The sequence below is a fragment of the Anabas testudineus genome, chromosome 5, assembly GCF_900324465.2.
Source record: "Anabas testudineus chromosome 5, fAnaTes1.2, whole genome shotgun sequence".
Lineage (NCBI taxonomy): Eukaryota > Metazoa > Chordata > Actinopteri > Anabantiformes > Anabantidae > Anabas > Anabas testudineus.
Genome location: NC_046614.1, coordinates 13,873,047 through 13,894,314, shown reverse-complemented (window position 1 = coordinate 13,894,314; position 21,268 = coordinate 13,873,047). Strand labels below are relative to the sequence as shown.

The window sequence follows — 21,268 nt, the reverse complement described above, 5'->3', positions numbered from 1 at the left end:
GCAGCTTGACAAGAAGCTGTGAAGTTGTGCATTTCTGCTTTGCCCAGACTTGGTCCCACCAACTCTTTTTGGTTTTCATAAAATGTGATATCACTATTTTTTTATTGCACAGGTTCATTGATCCGCTGCATTGACCTGATTGAATCGGTTTATGCTAGTATCCTGTCTTTGATGGGTTTTGTTTTGGATTTTCAGCAAAGTCAGATTAGGACCTCTACAGTAGGTTGCTATTGCCGAGGCTCCATAAAAGGTCTAATGACAGTACCCCTCTAATCTAATAACAGATGTGTTAATTAGTATTCGCACAGCACTCGTCCTCTGTGTATCCTATTTGAGAGTGCTTAATGTTGTCAAATGATTAAGTCTTCTTGAAGAGATGAAAGGCCGTGTTTGGACAGGCTTTCAAATATTCAGTTTTTAAGACTCGCTCTACTGAATCCTTGACACTCAATGACTGTTTAGAAAGCAACTACTACAGACACATTTATATTTCTTTACCCATCAATCATCATAAGTAATAATCAAATCATTTGTGACACAATGTCATTATCAAATTAAACACCAATGTCAAGCATACTTGTGTACATAGTCAGATTGCTGCTCATTTAAACAGTTTTTTATTTGCTTATTATTGTCACCAAGTGGAATCCAGACTATTCTAACAAACCTCAGGAGTTTCGCTGAGGTACATGAATAATAGTGTTTCTTACAGGAAACCATGAGCTTTTGTCGTACTGTTGTATTTCAGCATTGCTGAATGTTTTTTCTTTGTGCTTGTTTTTCAGAAGAAGGAATGGTTATGCTTGAACTGCCAGACACAGAGGGCTCTGTCTGGAAGCCTGGGAGATATTCCAGGTCCTGTTGCACAGCCTGTGGGATCCCCCCGACCGCCTGCCACAGCCAGTCAACAACCAGTCCAGCAGAAAGGGCCAAATCAACTTTCAGGGCCTAGGCCCACAGGTCCTCAACAGCAACAGAAACCATCGGGTCCCCAAGTAAGTGGCCCTCTCTCTCCTGGGAAACAGGCTGGGCCTGCCCCTCAAACCAAGGGGCTTAGTCAAACTTCCCCTCAAACCAAGGGTTCTGCCCAACCTATTCCTCAACCCAAGGGTTCAGCTCAGCCACCTTCCCAAATTAAGGGTCCAACACAACCCTCAGCTCAGAGTAAGGGACCACAAATTAAAGGTCCTAATCAGTCACATAACCAAAGTAAGGGTCCTGTTCAGTCTGCTAACCAAATAAAGGGACCGAGCCAGGCCAAGGGGCCAACTCAAACACGGGGATCTGCTCAGTCCATTACTCAGACTAAGGGCCATTCTCATCCTCCTGGTGGCAAGGCGTCCTCTACCCCTGGTAAAGTCACACCCAACCATACCAAGGCCTCTCCCATCCCTTCAAAATCAGCACCTACCCAGTCTAAACCCACAGGTAACAACCAGGTCCGCAAACAGCCACAGAGCCAGGAGAAGACTAAAGTTGCATCTAAATCTTTAAAAGAAGACATCAAGGCCTCATCAAAGAAGTCACAGTCAGAGACTGTCACTTCACCAAAAGACATGAAGATAACTGAAGATGCACAGAAGTCAAGACACCATGAAGTGAGCTACCTGCAACTTCTTCGCCTTCACCTGTTACTCTTGATTCATCATTTTGATTTTTTTCGGCTCCATAAGAATAATTGTAACCATTTCTCATAATTACCATTGACGAGATCATCATCATCATCATCATCATCATCATCATGAAATCACCTTGTTCATTTAATCTTTCCATATCTTTGTTGTCACTATCATCATTTTGTATTCTTTTTTTAAATTATCTTGTTGCAACTATAATTTCTTATAGTTTATATGTTTTTCTCTATTTTTTTATTCCCATTCTTTTTTTATGTTCATATTTATTATTATCATCAGTCCCACCATTCCACCTACCATAATTTGTATCTTACTGACCTCCTCAGCACGTGGTCTTAAATGCCCATTCCTTATCTTCAGCCTGTTCCCCCATTTCTATGCCCTTTTCCTACACTTTCATTTTGTTTTAAATGCAAGTGTCTTGTTTAATGTGACACTTTGTGGTGGTATTTTAAGCATTCTGAGCATGTTCGTTATTCTTCAGCGGTCCGAAGAATGCAATGGAGAATGCGTCAAAGATGGCAATCAAGCATGTAACCAGATGACATTTGTCTGTAGATGTTTGTATCTTCAGCAGTCTGTTAAATTCACTCTGTTTGTCAGTGTAATTATCCATTTGTGTGTACGTAACATTTAAGGCACACTCAACCCAAATTGAGTTTCAAATTTTACATATATGAGTTTAGCCTTTTAATAATAATAAATTGTATGCCCCCAAAAAACTAAATGCAAAGTCAAATTCTCTTGGTATCTAAAACTGAACGCAATACACAGTAAATATTTGGGTTGATTTTAGCCTAAAGTGTTAATCTATCTGATTGTCTGATTGAGGGTTTGTTTTTTCTAAAATAATTATTCTCTTATTTCATATATTAGTTTTATAGACTGGTTCATCTGTATCAGGTCCAGTGCATTAATTAATCTGCAGATAATTTAAAATACCCATACAAATGTCAATGCTGATGAGTTTGATGAACTAGTGGTATACAAGGTGTTCACTGAGGCTTGTAATAGAGTTGATCAGTTAATTTAATAGTTTTTTGTTTTTTTGGTTCTGACCTCTCTCTTCCTCTTTCTCTCTTTTTTAGGATTACAACAAATCAAGTACACAGAGTTTAAGTGACACTGGATACTCTTCAGATGGTATCTCCAGCTCTCAAGGGGAAATTACAGGCCAAATTCGGGAAGAAGGAATCAAACTCAGTGAAAGAGGTGCCTCCATCCCCTCAGAAATCACCAAGCTGGAGAGCTCTATGAAGCCTCTTCTAGAGTTAAATACTGCCTCGGACCAGAAACACAGACCACATTCACTGTCAGTTGGACAGGACCGGGATTACAGTCCTGATGACGATGCAGCAAGGGATGAATCAGAGGATGACCTCAGTTGTAAGCTTCGTCATGATTATGTGGAAGACAGCAGTGAAAGTGGTCTCTCACCATTGCCAGTAAGACAGAAGAAGTCACATAAAGATTTAACAGATGAGGAGTTTATTAGGAGGCAAATCATGGAGATGAGTGCTGATGAAGAGGAGGTGGAAGAATATGGGAACCAAAAAACTAAAAGAGGACATAAAACCAGTGGGGATTTGAACAAAGAGAGACGACGACTGCCTCACCATTCTAATAGTTTTGATGATGACAGCAATGTATCAGAGAGTGCATATAAGGAAAATGAAGAGGATGATGTTGTGATGGCTGGTGGCCTTAGGCGGTTTAAAACCATTGAGTTGAATAATACTAACAGTTACAACCGAGATATGGAGCTGAGTACTGAACACGATCTAAGAGAACCAGAGCTAGAGATGGAGAGTCTGACTGGTTCTCCAGAGGAGCGGTCAAAGGGAGAATATTCATCTACTTTGCCTGCCACTACACCCAGCTACACGTCTGGAACCTCCCCTACATCTGTGTCATCCATGGAGGATGACAGTGACAGCAGCCCTAGTCGCAGGGCAAGACTAGAGGAAGCAAAGCAGCAGCGCAAGGCTAGACATCGTTCCCATGGGCCACTGCTGCCCACGATTGAGGACTCATCGGAGGAAGATGAGCTCAGAGAAGAGGAAGAACTTCTTAGAGAACAGGAGCAGATGAGAGATTTAGAGCAACAGAGGATCCGAAGTACTGCTCGAAAAACTAAGCGGGATAAAGAGGAGCTGCGGGCACAGAGACGAAGGGAAAGATCTAAAACTCCTCCCAGTAATCTTTCTCCTATTGAGGATGCATCACCAACAGAGGAACTGAGACAGGCTGCAGAGATGGAGGAGCTTCATAGATCATCATGTTCTGAATACTCACCTTCTATGGACTCTGAGGCAGAGGGCTTTGAGATGATTGGGGGAAAGCTGTACAAATCAGGAAATGAATACAACCTTCCAACCTTCACATCACTCTACTCCCCTACAGAAAAGACCTCATCAATGACACCATCTGATAAAACACTAAAAAGTGCAGAGGAGGTCTATGAGGAGATGATGAAGAAAGCACAGCTCATGCAGAGACAAGGACATAAACTCGATCAGCAGAAAGGTGCCTCTCAGCCTGACGGTAAACATCATCTTGAAGCAGGAGGTGTCTTAACCCCTGGCTCAAGCCCAACACAGGTTACTGCCCCTATGTCCTTCTCTTCAACAGGAAGTGATCCCAGAATACCAGGAATTCATGCAGCACAGCACTTATCAAAGGAAACGCAAAACAGGATGATGACACAGAGTGCCAAAATTGAAGGTGTCGTTGGAGTTGCCACAACCAAAGCCCAAGTCAGTCAGACTGCCTCATCCCGACAGGCAGGTAGCACAGCGGTTGCAGGCCAGAGAGCAGGCTCTCAGAAGCAAACACAGGCATCACCTGACCCTGGAGCATCTTCCTTGACCTCTAAAGTATTTTCCCTTTTTAAAGGTCCCAGTCCCCCTGTCTCTCCGACCACTTCCCCAGCACAAAGCCCAACACATGGCCCCTGTGTACGACCCACTGGTGGTAGTGGCAGACAGCTTCCATCATTGCCTGGTGGACCTACGTCAGCTGCAGCATCCCATGGAGCTCAGGCGCCACAAAGGGCAATGTCACCACGTCTTGCACGACAGCAGTCCTCTCAAGAATCACCAGTAATGGTGATAACACTAGGCTCTGAAACAACTAGTCCTTCTAAGCCACTGACTGTAAATTCTTCCACTTCCCCTTTGTCATCACCAACACAGGGCAGTTGTAAAACACTGTATAGCTCCCAGCCCCCTTCCACAAGTTCCCCAACATCACCACAAATGCATCCAACAAAACAGTCTCCTAAACATTCTTCACATATGGCTCAAAATATTGAAAAGGTAAATGTTGGTATTAGCACAGTGACCACAACTATGTATAGTCGGGGATCTATGGAAAATATATCACTATGTAAAATCTCAACTATTCCAGGCACTACAAAGGTTGTTTGTCAGGACCAAACACATCCTGGCACTAATGTGGTAGATCTGAGAGCTCCAATGAGGACTGCTCCAATTATAATGACAGACCAGGGGATGGACCTAACATCCCTTGCCTCTGACACTAGAAGATACTCTTTAGGAGCAGAGCAGCCACCTGTTCGACATACAGCAGTCCAACCTCTTATTATGAACCTGAATGCACAAGAGCAACCACATGTATCTGTATCTACACCAACCACAGTTAGTGTGACAGTTGCAGGTTCTATGTTCATGTCCCAACCCAAACAACCAGTGGTGTATGGAGATCCTGTGCAAAACCGTGTGGATCTTGGTCAGGGTGTTGGATCGGCAGTTTGCTTAACCCAGAGTAAGACACCAATTACTGACCCATCTATACCCAAAATTGATGCCTGTCTGGAGAACCTGGGAATTCAACAGCAACAACTGCAGTTACAACAACAGAAACTCTTGCAACAGCAACAACTTCTTGAGCAGCAGCTTCAGCAGCACCAGCAGCAATCCTCTTTTGCTCGTTACAATTTAGCAAATCAGGTCCAGCCACTGTTGATCAAAAAAGACCTTGTAGTGAGCCAGTCAAGTAGTGCCCAGCCTGTAGTGTCTGCTAGTGCCATACCTAGAGTAGCCCCCATGGCTCCAACATCAGTGTCTGTGGCTCCTGCTTTTAATGTTCCCCATGAAATTTATGGTGGAGTTGCCTTAGAGTTAAAAAACAAACCAACAGTAATGAATTTGTCGACAGGTAAACCCCATGTTATGATGGTGCAACTTGATGAGAATAAAACATCACAGGGAGGCACAGTGACTCAACTGGTAAAACAAGAAGAAGCTCCTCCCCCTCCTCAGGTCTTGGATCTCACTGGGCAGATCAAACCAGAAAACCAGGTGGCTTGTTGTGATGTTGTTTACAAATTGCCCTTTGCTGGTTCCTGTTCAGGGTCATTCACTCAGAAACCTACTCAAGTATCCTCAGATAAAAACCCTACCACTGAAATCTCTCAAGCACCCCATCCTCCCCATCCACCAAATTACAGTGTCAGCCAACAGCAACACCAGCCTCAAGCTACACAAGGAGTGATGGACGAGCATAAGCCATATCAACCATCTATAGTCCCCTCTGGGAGAATACAGCCCTCAATGTCTGATACTAATCTACCTTCAATGACTGATGCTGATCACTATCAGAGGAATGTCCAAGGCGGTCCAGCAGTGGATCTTAGTAGCATGAATCAGGGTTATGATAGTGGATACCTTGGTATGGGAGCACAATATGGATCTTACACAGACTTGCGTCACCAAGGAGATTTTGCGGGTCCCTCATTACCCCTTCGGCGATATGGTTCCATGTCAAATATCAATTCTGACTATGCCTATAGTTCACATGACCTTACAGTATCACACGACTCCAATCTGGCTCAGTACAGTGCAACCACTGCCAGGGAGATTAGTCGCATGTGTGCAGCTCTAAACTCAGTGGACCAGTTTGGGAGCCGGTATGGAAATAACCCTGAGCTGGTACCATATGGAGCTGGAAGGGGTGGACCTTTTGGTAGGCTTAATCTCCAGCAAAGCTTAGCGTCTATAAGAGCAAACCTACTGTATGGTCCAGATGGAAGACCAACAGCAAATGGACAAACTTTAACAAATTTAATAAATGCTAGACAAGCAAGTATACGCGCCTTGTATCCTGCTGCTATGAGAGGTGGTGATGGCATGATATATTCCACAATAAACACCCCCATAGCTTCTACCTTGCCAATTACCACCCAGCCTGCCTCTGTCTTGCGTCCCATGCCTAGAGGAATTTACAAGCCCTACCCTACAGGTGTAACTGCTGTACCATTGGCTAGTCTTACCAGGTTGCCTCACATGACTCCCAGAATGCCTGTGTCCTCACAGGGACCATATTCCTACCCTTCTCCAAATCAGTATCCTACTTCAGCCACACCATCAGGAAGTATGCCTGCAGCAAGCAGCTCACACCAGGAAACTCCAATGTACCTTGGAAAGTCTATAACAACAGTACCTGTGCAAACCACTACAACCATTACACCAACCCAACCTACAGCACACTTAGGAGCACAAAGTGTACCAGAACCTGGTATGCAAACCACAACAGATCATAACATAGACCGTAAGCAACTTCCCTCACAGAGTGTTACATCTCTATCTCAAGCTCAAGGCCAACTTCCAACTGTCCAGCCAATACAGGCTCAAATGCAGACACAGCAGTTACCTGCTCAAACTGAACCTTTGTCTTTGACTCAAACTCAATCTCAAGTTCAACCCATTAGTCAACCACAGGGCCAGACACAAGCAACAACCCATGGTACTACTATAGCACCAAGTTCCAAGATTTCTCCTTCTGCTGATGCACAGAAAACCAAGGAAGATGAAAGGCTGAGTCAGCAACAAGAGCACATGTTGCAGCTAGAGCGAGAGCGGGTTGAATTGGAAAAATTACGACAGTTACGTCTTCAGGAAGAACTTGAAAGAGATCGTATGGAGCTTCAGCGACACAGAGAAAAAGAGCAACTTCTTGTTCAGCGTGAGATTCAAGAACTGCAGACGATCAAACAGCAAGTCCTACAGCAACAACAAGCAGAACGGGAGACACAGCTTATTATGCAGAGAGAACAACTAGCCCAACAGAGAATGCAACTTGAACAAATTCAATCTCTGCAGCAGCAGCTTCAGCAGCAGTTGGAGGAGCAGAAAAGGCAAAAGACAGCAGCAGTAGAGGCAGCAGCTGCTGCCGCTGTAGCAGAGGCCGCTGCTGCATCAGCAGCAGCGGCCGCAGCAACGTCAGCCCAGGGTACTATACAAGGGGTAGTTGTTGGAGGAGGGCCTCCTCAAGGGTTTATTATCTGTGATCAGAGTGGTAGAGTTATTCAGCAAGATGGACAGAGTGTTCAATTTTGGCAGGATGGACAAGTGGTCCAAGCTGTGGTGGCTGCTCGACCTATTCATAGTTCTGTCTCAGAAATGTCATTGAGAAGCAGTGACAAACAGGCTGATTCCAAGATTATGAAAAAGCAGAATTCCATGCCTCGGCTGAGAGATGGCTCAGAGGAGGACTCTGTAAAGAGGATTACTGACAGCTGTGTGCAAACAGATGATGAAGATGGAGAGGAAAGATACATGAACAGACGAAGGAGAACAAGGCGAATTGCAGACTGCAGTGTCCAGACTGATGAGGAAGACCAGGGAGATTGGGACCAACAGCCTGTAAGGCGCAGGCGATCACGTGTATCCAAGCATTCTGAACCCAGTAGTGAGACTAAATCAGAAGTATCATCTAAAGTGGCTTCTGCAAGTATAGCAATTCAGACCACAAATGATTCATCATGTCAGACAGAGCCTGACCAACTAGGCAGGGTTTCACCTGCGATCCACATTACCATGGCAGAGACCTCAAAGGTAGACCTTTTACATTATATCGCAGCTCCTGAAAGAACCCACAAGGGAGAGAGTTTGGCTTGCCAGACAGAACCAGAGTCTCATTCTCAGGGTGTTGTTGCCCCTCAGCTGAGTGTCCCTACAACTATCAGTCCATACTCTACAAGTCTGCATATAGTAGGTGCAAACACATCTGATCCCACTTCTCCTAGACTCCAAGGAGTTGTTAAGTTTGAGAGGAGGAAACCAGACCCTCTAGAAATTGGCTATCAACAGCAACAGAATGAGCCTCCATCTCGTCATCCACCCAAATCTCCCCAGGTGTTATACTCACCCGTATCACCTTTGTCTCCTCATCGTATGCTGGAGACAACATTTGCCTCTCAGGAGAAGCTCAACAAAGCCCATGTAACACCCCAGCAGAAGGCCTTTACTGCTGAATCACCCCAACGCCACCAGACCCTACCAAGACCCATAAAAAGTGTGCAGCGCTCCATGTCGGATCCCAAGCCTCTCAGCCCCACATCAGATGACCCTGCCAAGAACAGGTTCTCCCCATATAATCAGCAAGCTGTGTCCAACAGTCAGGTATGAAACTGTCGCTTTTTTAACAGTTACATATATACATTAACCTCCAAAAGTATTTGAAAACTGAGCCCAGTTAATTTATTTTTGATGTAGACTGAAAACATTTTGGTTTTACATCAAAAGATGAATATGACAGTAGATGTACATTTCAGTATTTATGTGTGTTTAAGTGTTTAAATCTGGATCTGATACATAACTTACAAGATAGAACCCACCCATTTTTAATGTAAGCAAAAGTATTGGAACAACTTAAAATAGATTGAAGTGAATAATACTTAATATTTAGTTGCAAATCTTTTGCTTGCATTTACTGGATCAAGCCCATTGACATTACCAAACCTTTGCGTTCTTCTTTTGTGATGCTTTTCCTGGCTTTGTCTGCAGCATCTTTCACTTGTTGTATTTTTGGTTACTCTCTTTAGTTTCCTCATTGTAAAATGCATGCTTTATAGGGTTTAAGTCTGGAGGCTGACCTGGCCAGTCAAAGACCTTCTACTTCCTGTTCCTGATGAACTTTTTTGCTTCCAATCAGTTTGGTTGCATTTTTCTTTACATTGGCAGACAAGATTTTTCTGTAGACGTCTGAGTTAATTTTGCTGCTGCCATTATGTGTTCCATCATCAATAAAGATTAATGAGCCTGTCCCAGAAGACGCCATTTAGCCCAAACCATGACATTACCTCCACTGTGTTTTACAGATAAGCTTGTATGTTTGGGATTATTAGCAGACACTTTCTTTATCCAAATGTTAGCCTTTCCTTCTTTTTGGCAAAGGTTAATTTTTGTATATGGCCTCACTGTTCCAATACTTTTGGAGAGGAGTGTAGATGTTTGATTGTTTGTATAATAATACATATAACCATAAACAACTATATTCTCAGTGCCAAACCCCAAAAAAGTAAGTTTTCACATTTTAATCAGAAAATCAGTTTGCATTCAGAGATACCAAAATTTTTGTAGCTTTTTTATTCATATTGGTTTTGTATTTTTTACAAACTGTCTTTCAACACTACATACTAAGTCAGTTCATTGTCTAGAGTGCTAGAATTATAAAGCAAAATCAATTTATATGCGGGGTGCTTTTTGTGGACATTAAGAATCACATGGGATCTGGCATTGAGGAGGTGACAGAATGTTCTCCTGAGAGCAGCTGGTCATGCCGGAAAAGCTTTTCCCATCATCCTTTTCTGTTGTATCTCCACCTCTACTCTCTTGTAGTCTATTTTTCTCTCTCACTTTCTCTCTCTCTCTCTCTCTCTCTCTCTTTCTATCATGTCTTCTATATCTGGCAAACCCTAAAGAGCTGCCAGGGGGACATACAATGTGGAGAAATCTTGTTGGTGCGTTGCTGTCTTGTTGATTGTTAGCAGCTGGTCAAATTAAATTAACATTGCACTTCATTCAGACCAAGATTATTCTGAAAAGCAAACATGAAGTAGAAATCAGTGGTATTTTATGCATTCCTACCTCAAATCTTTAGTGTTATTGTTTCATAAATCGTTCTTCTGTGGATACTTAACAAAATCGCAAAGGATTTACCCAACACAGCTTTTGTGTAAGTAGCAGACCATAGGAATGTTTAATGGAGTGATGCTTTTAATTGCAATTTTTTACTGTTCTTACCTGCCTGCCATACAAAGGGTACAAAAACACCAAGCGCGGTAGATACTTGATTAGAGGAGTAAAGGGAACATAATATATACCTGAAAATTTAAAGGAAATCAAAAAGATTAAAATATAGTTTCTTCATTAGACTGTAATGTCTTCTGATAATTATAATGTTGACTGTTTAATTATGTTATTTTTATGTTTAGCAGCCTGCTCAAACATGTATCTTGTTCAGCATTTAATTTGAATTTAAAATTATAATGACTTTCATGGATTCTACACTAAGCAAATATGAATTTACAAAAACAAATACTATTTGAGCAAACACACATACATGTTTGGAATAATAATCTATACACCTAAGTTATATGCCTGGGAGATAAAGGTGTCATTGTCTTTGACTTCGGGGGAACAACATAATCAATATAATGAAATTATATTATATGTTAATTGAATTACTTGACGTAATGCTACCATCATACATGCAGTAATTAACATCAAGTAGTCTGACAACAAATAAGACTGCATAGTCTTTAACTTATGTCTGTGGTTGAAGAAATGTACAGAGCCTTTGTACAGTAGTCAGTCGAATTTACATAAACACATTCTGTTTATAGCTCAGTGTTTGCTGATGTGCCTTTCCCAGCAGATGGCCTCCCTGCAGCAGCAGCAGAACTCTCTGATGAGGAAAGTGAAGAGGACTCTCCCTAGTCCCCCTCCAGAGGAGACTCCGCTCCCCATTGTTACTCCAGCACAAATGTACAGCTCGCCTGGCATGCCACAGAGAGTTCTACCCAGACCTGCTCAGGGTGTCACCAAAGCTGGACTACTGAGCGAACTGAAAGCTGTAGAACAAGAGTCATCGAAGCTCCGTAAACAGCAGGCTGAACTGGAGGAGGAAGAAAAAGAGATTGATGCCAAGCTGCGTTACTTGGAGCTAGGCATCACCCAGCGTAAGGAGACCATGGTAAAGGAGAGGGAGAGAAGAGAGCTTGCTTACCTGAGATGTATGGGTGATGCTCGGGACTACATGTCAGACAGTGAGCTTAATAACCTCAGGATGGCAGCTGCAGCAGGAACGTTTGATGCTAATGGTCTGCTGACAAGACCTAGCACTGCACCACTGAGTCAGTTTCCAAATGATCTCAATGCAACTTCTCAGTATCCCTCAACCTCATCCTATATGTCTTATCCATATCCTCAAAGTCAACCATCAACACAACAGCCAGGCTCTGCATACCATCAGATAGGTTTCCAAACTCCTCAGTATCCTTCATCCTCTGCACCCCAGCCAGGAACCTTCCAGCCACATCCCCCACCTGGCCCTGGCTACCAGAACCAGGGAACCTATTCTTCCCGCATGTATTCCCAGTCCTCCTACCAGACAGACCTTGGCATGCAACAACACGGTCATCAAGGCTTTCATCAGCCTAGTCAACCTATGCCAGCCCAAAGCCTTCCTTACCCCAGCCACAGCTCCTACCAACCTGGCCTGTCCTACCAGCCCCAGGCAGAAATCCTTACAGTCCATCAAAGACCAAGGCAAACTTCTTTGGCTGACCTTGAGCAAAAATTCCCAACCAACTATGAGGTCATCAGCAACCCAGCAGTGTCGGTAGCCACATCAGCACCAGATACTAACTTTGGCTCAGTCTATAACAATGCATATGGACAATACCGCCCCCCGGAGCCTGGTCTGACTCATTCTGCAGATAGCCCCACCTCTGCCTATGCTTCAGATGGTCTCTACACTTCTAACCTGGAGCAGAATATTCCTAGGAACTATGTCATGATTGATGACATCAGTGAGTTGACAAAAGACAACACAAGCCAACCCACTGATGCTCTAGGTCATCCTGTAGGAGGAAGGTATCGCAGTGAAAATGGCCCTGCACGTGGGAGTGCCTATGGTAGGCCTGAAGATGAGCCCGTTGATGCTTATGGCAGACATACAGGCACAACGGGTTACCAAAGTACAGTGGACAGTCGCACCAGCACCACAGTGAGTGGAGGCTCTTCCTATTACTATGATGATTATAAACACACATCAAGAGGCAGCCCTAGTAGCCACAAAGTTACTTCCAAGAATCTTGCCCCTGCAGTAGTCTCTTCTAAACGTAGTAAGCACAGGAAACAGGGAATGGAGCAGAAGATTTCTAAGTTCTCCCCTATTGAGGAAGCACGGGATGTAGAGTCTGACCTAGCCTCTTACACAATGACAACATCAACAGGAGGCAGCTGTACAATTGTGTCTAGATCCAAGAAGCTTCAGGATGATGTCCCTTATGGTATGAAGAAGAATACATATGACCAGCAGAAATATTATGGCACCAGTCGTGACGGTCTTGAGGAGGACGATCGAATGTACAGCTCTGGAAGGTCCAGGTCTACGGGATATGGTATGGACAAGATTTCTTCCAGAGATTCCACAGGCCACAGGAGTAAATCCTATGAGAGGGATGCTATGGAGCGGTCTCAAAGACGAAGTGGAAGGCCTCCCATGCGCAGCCAGAATTCAGAAGAAGAGAGTCCACTCAGTCCTGTTGGCAAGCCTGTAGGCATGGGAAGAACTGCTGGCATATCAGAACCCCACGATGCGAGGAACCAGTATGGATCCAGTCATTCTCTGCCGGATGTGCAGGATCACCACAAGAAAGATTTGCCCAGGAGTCATGTCTTTAAACCAGATGATCCTTACCTCGTAGATGACATGCACTGTGCTGTCTCTGACAGTGAAGGTAACTGGTGCTGAATCATTTGTACTGCATGAAATTAATTCCTCCCACCTTTAAGTTGGAAAGAGGATGCATGTCAAGAGTGGAATATTGAGAAGAGCACCTTTACTTTGTCTTGTCACTTTTATGGATTGTTCCTTCTCATAAATGACACCAAATGTGCCTGTTTTATACAGTAGATCAGTTTTTAGTGCATAATTGTATTATGTCACGATGTCATATATTCTGTTTTTTGTTTGTTTTTGTTTGTTTGTTTGTGCATGGCTCTGGAATAAGGAGCATGTTTTCCCAGTTATTTTGCATGGCTTCAGTCTGCATGCTACCCCTATATAGACCTAAAAACAATTGACTCATAATGTTTGTTTTGGTTTTGAAAAGCCTACCATTTGGGCCAAGAAGAGACTGACTGGTTTGAGAAGCCTCGAGAGGCTCGTTCTGATCGCTCAAGACATCATGGAGGTGCAGGTCACTCATCCACAGGTAGACGTAGTAAACACACCTACCATGATTATGATGAACCTCCAGAGGAATACTGTGCCCAGGATGAGTACAACCAAAGACACTCCTCCTCAACATCATCACGGGAGCACCGTCACCATGGCAGCAGCTCTGGCAGACATAGCTCCTCTCGCCACTCCTCAGAGGATCCCAGGGCCTCCCGTTCTTCTAGGACACACCCCAAAGAATCATCCGGGCGCACTGATGGCAGGAGCTCCACATCTACACAGAGAAGGAGTGTTCCAGACTCCCGCTCTGCCCAGGGAAGTCCCCGGAACTCAGGAGATTTCTCCCGTGACTCAGCTTCTAGTCATCACCATGGTGGCACTGGGGGAAGGAGTCAGAGAACACAAGGAGATCGCTCGGGCTCAAGGAGGCAAGATCCCTCTGAAGCAGGCTTTAAACCACAGCAGCAACAGCAGCAGCAGCAGCAACAACCCCCTCAGGGCCATGCTGGCCAGCAACGTGTAGGCAGTCAGGGTCAGTCTGTAAAACATCCAAGTTCTGAACCGCTTGATGGCACCCAGCAGGGCCAGCAGCAGAGTACACAACAACAGCAGCAGCAACAGCAACCACTGCAACATAGTCAGAACTCTCAAAGCAGCCAGCCCACAACAACCCCTGCAGGACTTGGAACAGCACAGCAGCAGCCCAAATCTGGCCAAACTGCACCACAGGCACGCCAGCCAGGAGCAGGTTCTATAGCAGGGCAGCCGGCTACAACTGGGGTTAGTAGGCTTAAACCTGGTTTTACTTACATTTACTATACAATTGACTATTATGTATTGTATTTAAGGTTGTTTTCCTGAAAAGTCCAATTGTGTGCAATGTAAATATTACACAAAAGGAAATATGATGTACATATAATTCTAGCTCTTAACCCTCTTAACCCCTTTGATTGATGCTTTTTGGTTTGTAGAGTGTGAAAACAATGACTGTACGACACAATATGGAATTACATTTAAATAAAGTCTAAAATAGTACCATGTAGCAGCAAAGTTCAACTTTGCCTCAACTGAGTTTTTGTCTCTATTGAATTTTCTGCAGGCAAAAATGGATACTACATCTGCAGCAGCAGGTGCAGGAATGAAAACTACAACAGGTGTACCACCAGCACCCCAGCCTTCCAAAATAGCTACACCCCCTCTAACAGGCATCGGTAAGTCTACGTCTGATCACTGTCATAAATCAGTAACTCCAAGCAAACACTGTACGTGATGGTTATACTTGATATTTGCAGGCTCCAAGGCCGCACCAGTAGGGATTGGTAGCAAACCTGGAGGTATAGGCAGCGCTGCACCAGGACAGGCACCTGCTGAAGGGGAAAATGTTCTCACCAAAATCCTGCAAGGGGGCGCCGCAGAGCAAGCGGGAAAGCTGGGAGATGGTAGAGTCATGAATGAACAAATGTTTAATAAAATATTACACAACATCTTTAAGTGAAGAAAATGTTAAATCCGCTCTCTTATAGCTTGTTGTGAATGTATAATGCTTTAAAACCACAAGAAATTATATCATTAAATACTGGAAGTTCTTTACTGGGCACTTCACAGTTTAGATTAGGTTCATATTTGCGTCTGCTTTGTCCTTCACAGCTTTGTCTGGCCTTGGGAAGAAGTTCACTTCATTTTGGTGAACTGAAGAGAGGAAGGTATAGTTCCTCCTTGTAAATTGTGGGTGTTTGGGAAATTATATTGTATGTACTTATTGCTGCACTTGTTTATTTGTAACCAACTATGTTTTTTGCAGGAGATACAGAGTTGAACTGAGATGGATTGGTAGATTTATACTTGGAAAACCTATGAAACTGCATTAAATAAGTGTCACATTACAGAAGAAAAAGGGGAAGCGAAATCTTGAGTGCATCAGTGAGTATCTCATTGAAAAGTTTTTGGATGTTTGTTTGGTGGGTGAGGGGGTGTGTGAAGATTTGTAGAAATGTAAAATTATAGTGTATTTTTTCATTTTGTGACAAATATCTTGTAAAACAGATGCAATGATGCAGTAACTTAGTTAAGTGGTTCTAATGTCTTACTTTCCATTTTACCATTAGTTTTAGTTTTATTTGATAACCGCTTGGACGTCAATCTGTGAAAACAAAAATGCTTTCACACTTTAATTAATGGATTAAGTGTTTTCTCAGCTTGATATTTACATAGATTTGCACAGTCCATATCTGCATAACTTGAAAACTCAAGTGAACTGATGACTCATTAAATGCTGCGATTGCATCTTTGCACTGATCCTCTGTACCTTTCCCTTGCCCCAAATTACTGAACAGAGCTGGAATCAAAGGATGCCTTGTCAGCACTGAATTCCCCAGACTTGGGCACATGACTGAAGTAAATTAAGTAGGGGTGGTAGCTTTATCAGCATGGTGTTGAAAGACATGAGCCGAGGACTGAGGAAGCCTGAAAGTAAGTGGATGCCTTGAACTACAGTGCTAGCATGATGATTGTGGAGACGTCTGATTCCTCATTAGACCAATGGTAAGTCACTGTAAACCACTCACATAGATCTGTAATTGTGTGTGTGTGTGTGTGTGTGTGTGTGTATGTGTGTGTGTGTGTGTGCACTCATGAATAAACAGTGTTGTTGGATTACCAGATGAATTTAGGTTGTTAATGGTTAGTCATTGGTGGAGTTTTATTTGCTTCAGTGTTTTATTTCTTTGGTTCAGTGGAACATCAGGTCAGGAGGTTAAAGATAGACCCCCCCTGAAATTTGTAGAGGTGAGAGCATGAGATGCTAAAGCCAAGGAAAGGAGAGGTTGGCACTAGTGCGTTTTACCTTCTGATTCCACACACTTGTGATAATCTGGGCCAAGCAAGCTGGGCTATAATTAGCCTGTGAAGGCTAACTGTGGCTTGACTTTAATGTCACACACGCAAAGACACACAGGGACAAGAGCGCATGCAGACGCACAGAGTCATGACTCATGGTAACAATCACTCATGGAACAACGAACTAATGAACTAATTCTGCTCAATGGAGCAGAACTCCAGAAGCGCAAATAAAGCAAATTTCAATGCACTTTATTTAGCTTCTGTCAAAACACATTGTGTGACTTGCACACAATAAAGTTGAAGCTTGTTTGGATGAAGGTCTTTCATTCAGCTGTTATGTTGGATGTTGACATTTGGATTCATATTTAGTATTGGTGGCCAGTCTAAGGATTCAGATGGGGAATAAGGAGATAAACCTGACCTGCTGCTTCACTGAGCAGCAGGTCAGTCTCTTCAACCCAGTGGATTACAGCTGATACCAAGAGAGCTGTGATTGGCTAGAGTGTCATTGGGAGTAAGCTGGAAGAATTGTAACATAAACACAGTCTTTTCAAAACTTGCGGAAACTTTTAGAAACCTAGATCACCTCATAAACAATTGTTAATATACATTTTTTATATTTTTTATTTCTCTTCATATTTGTGTGGCAGCATTCAATTTCATTTGCCTCTGGTCGGGTGATTTTGAGATTGTGCGTTAACAGTTCATTTATTTCTGCTAACATTCACATCTTTAATGTGTTTATTTCAGGAGAACAACAACGGTCAGTAATGAGGATGCAGTGAAGCAGAGGAGAGAGGGAGAAGGGGCACTCAAGTCCTGCAGAAAGTCTCTTGGGGTCTGTGTGACTGTAGATGGCTACAAACTGAGGCACCTGGATATCATGGGTTAAATTCTGCATGTTTGGCTATGTCGCTACTTACAAAGAACTCAATAAAGGAAGCCTCACAGCACCATCTACAGGAATTGTAGTGGAACACCACCCATGTCTGAGGATTGCACCTCTGGCAAGGATATTTGATTTTCCAGTGATGTCTTCAGAGCCTTTTGACGCAAAACAGAGTAAAAATAAGAAGACAGATTTTCATAGGTTTTCCTTGTACCAAAAATACCAATCTTAGCCCACAGTGACACCACATAACTGGAGTAGACGAGGTGTATCACAGCAATGACGACAACCCTGATCACTCCACTACAGTCTTTGAATGCTTGGTTTCTCTGGTCTCTACAGTACATTCCAGTATAGGGAGTTTACCCTTTCTTTGAATGTGTTTTTACTTTCCTTCTGTTCGTTTCGATGTCTACAGAATGCATTGTGTAAACGTGGACCTGAGAATGCACACACAAATGTTTGAAAAACGTCAAAAAAGAATCCCATTTTTCACCATCTATGAGATGCCACTAGTCATTAGCTGTAGGTTTTTAGTGAAGGGAATTACTACCAGTGTGCCCACAAGTGTGAGATTCACACAGATGAGAGGACCAAATGAAAGCGTGGCCACGGCTCTTTATTAGCCATCGCAAAGCCATCATTACAGTAAGTCCCAGAGCCTTCTGGGACTTTATCCTTTTTATTGATTTATCTCATCTTTTAGTTTCTTTTCATTTTTGCCTCTTATTCACTGAATGGAAGAGCCTTATTCAGTACATGTTTTTACTTGTATACCTCATATGTTTTCAGATGTCCATATCATCATGCATTTCTTTTTACACAGCTGTATACTATTGTATGTACATAAAACAAATCTAACAGAGATCTAGTTATGTAAATTTGTCATTTGTGTATTTATGGAATCACTTTCCAGTGAGGTTCTTTATTTGTTGTTCTATGTTTTCTTCTTTTATTTATTTTTTTTGTTTTTTTGGTAAACCTTTCTGTACATTTTCCACTTTTTATTTGTTTAAATCTGTTTTCTTGCATCAAATAATTTGCTTGTTGATTTTAAAAGCAATAGCATGCAGAAAATGGTATATAGCACAATGGTATAAATGTTGTTTAAATTAGTGATGGGAAATATAAAACACTTCTCTTGCTTAATAGCCGTAATACAATTTGTCAGAGGGTTTACAACTACTGTACCATGTCTGGACATGCATGGTATGTGCAAATGCATAAGAGCATGCAGACAGGTACGAACACACTAACACAGACACACTCTCTATCTCTTGCAAACACGTGCACGCTCACATATTGTACATGTTACACATCCTAGTCACACAGCCAAGGTTAATTGACTTCTCCACCGAACAGACTTCCTGCTGATTAATGAGGTTACCGATTCTCCAGGATGATCTCACTAACAAGCTGGGCCCACTGCCTCTAATTGTGGAAACACACACACACACACACACACACACACACACACACACACACATACATACACACGTGCATACAGATATAGGAGAGGATGAAAGCAATTATTAATTCAAATGTTCTATGCAATGACTCATTTTGAACCTGGAAGTGATTCAGCCTAAAACAGTTTATTATCATCACTGTATTCACAAAAAACAACAAAATTATGAACTAAAATAGTAAAAAAAAAAAAAAAAAGGTCATGAAAATGTTTTTACTTAGCAACTTGTCTGTATGAATTTGAATATTGAATATTGAACTAGAATTGTTTTTATTTTCGTGGCATGTTTTGACCCCTCACTCCCCACACAGGGGACTTGTTGCCAAAGGGTAAACCGTGTAGACTGTCAGTTTTGAATGTCCACCATCATGTTGCTTTGAAGCATGGGTTTGCTTGGCTTTTTCTGGCTGTTTGTAAGCCCTCATTCAGTTTTTGTGCGTTTTGGCTGACCCGGGCTCCTCAGTGTTTGGCTTGCAGTGGCTGTTTGTACTGCTATAAACCTGTGATACAGATGGTCAGCACTTCTCATTAATACGTGTCAATGTACATATTGAGTGTCAGTATAACCTGTGGGGTGAATGGAATGCTTCTATCGGATATTTCATTGTTGATTGAATCACTCAGCAGCCAAGCCATTTGAAAGGTGCATGATTAGATTATATTCTTGGAAGTTGTACCTGAATTTAGAAAAGGTAAGGCATGATTTCACCAAGGTTTGCGTAATGAACCTTGACTTTCAAAGGCCAACGTAGAAAATATTAATGAGAGAAATGTTCAGTCAGTCATTCACAAATCAGGGCATGTCATTTTGAAAGCACAAGCCTGACTGGTAGCACTTGCTGCTTGATGAAATGCAGAAATATGGAGGTTACGTAACGGTGCCTCTAACAGAACAGTTAGGATCTGCATCATCATAAGAGATAGAGATGCTATCTGTTTGATGTTAGGTGCATAAGAAAAAACAGCCTTCGGTGCAGCCATCCAGACTGACAGAAAGACAGACAGACACACTTCCTTACTGTAAATACAAATTCATTCTTTGTACAGCTTTTGAGTTTTGAGTACGGCTGTCATGTGCATCCCCATGCCGTATTTGCTGCCAACTTTTGTGTATAAGAAGAATATTTATTACCACAATAATGAGGATGATGATGAAACTAATGATGATGATGATTATTATCATTATTGCATAAGCATAGTGTATGTGGCTGACTTGTATTGATTGTTTACAACAGTGGAACAAAACTCGTATTCAGAAACATATCCAGTCCGTGTAGAGTTTCTATAAATATTGTGTTTGTAAACAAGACGAACAAACCTCCGTGGCAATTGCAGAGTGGAATGCCTTTGTCGGTACATCAGGAGGCCTTCGATTTGATGGATATGATCTGCAAGGTAATGATGGTTAAAGGAAGAATCAGAAAAAAAAATCTAACAAAAATCTGGAAAATGTCATTCACTGTTGTAAGTGCAATGGGCAAAACGTCAGTCGTGTATCCATTGTGAAACCTTGTGTTATATTCAGTGTATTCCTGTAAACAGATGTCAAGTAATGTGATAAATGAAAATATTGACCCTGCAATTTCCAAACAGAGAAAAGAATAAAAAGAAAAGGAATATATTGTGGTTATTGTTTTCAGTCTGTGTGAATGTGTGTTTTGTATGTGTGTCATCTATTTCCTTGCAGTGGTTATGGAGACACTGTAGCTTTTCTGCAGACAGAGGAGAGATCAGGAATAAGACCTGACTATTTGGATAAGACCAGGCTTTACACACTGAAGCAGTGATGACTTATCCCAGTGTGGGTGGTAGGCAGGAGTGAGTGCGTGAGAATGTGTGAATATATCAGGAGAATCGTGAGAGATGAAATAGCTTCTATTCGTGCTCACTTTGTCCTCTGTTCTTCAGGCAGTTTTATCAGCTTTATCCTGATAGATACTGTATTCTGATGCTTTGCAGATTTCTCCTGTTTTTTCTGTATTTTTCTGCTGCTAGATCATTTTTTTAATTTGCTTATCTTCTAGATAATATTAAATACTACACAAAATAGGTATTCGTCATTGAAGTCATAATATATTATGAAGTGATAACTTGACCTGCTGATAAAACTTTGAGATGTTTATCTAACAGACTGCAGCCAGCGTGGAGGCCACAGAAGTCCTCTGATTTAGTCTTGCGGTAAATTGTAAATAAATATCAAAATCAATGCAGCAGAGCCAGCAATAT

General features: G+C 42.4%; 1 protein-coding gene across 1 annotated transcript in view; it reads left to right on the top strand.

The window, feature by feature from the left end:
• bsnb (bassoon (presynaptic cytomatrix protein) b) overlaps positions 1–20,650 on the top strand; it is a 56,213-nt gene extending 35,563 nt beyond the window's left edge. Inside the window, exons 4-13 of the mRNA XM_026346592.1 lie at positions 786–1,598; positions 2,723–9,058; positions 11,313–13,404; positions 13,780–14,627; positions 14,947–15,058; positions 15,140–15,286; positions 15,495–15,550; positions 15,649–15,767; positions 16,181–16,388; positions 17,436–20,650. Coding sequence (XP_026202377.1) covers positions 786–1,598; positions 2,723–9,058; positions 11,313–13,404; positions 13,780–14,627; positions 14,947–15,058; positions 15,140–15,286; positions 15,495–15,535 — 10,389 coding nt within the window. The 3' untranslated portion in view covers positions 15,536–15,550; positions 15,649–15,767; positions 16,181–16,388; positions 17,436–20,650. The remainder of the gene's footprint in view (positions 1–785; positions 1,599–2,722; positions 9,059–11,312; positions 13,405–13,779; positions 14,628–14,946; positions 15,059–15,139; positions 15,287–15,494; positions 15,551–15,648; positions 15,768–16,180; positions 16,389–17,435) is intronic.
• The last annotated feature ends 618 nt before the right edge of the window (positions 20,651–21,268 follow it).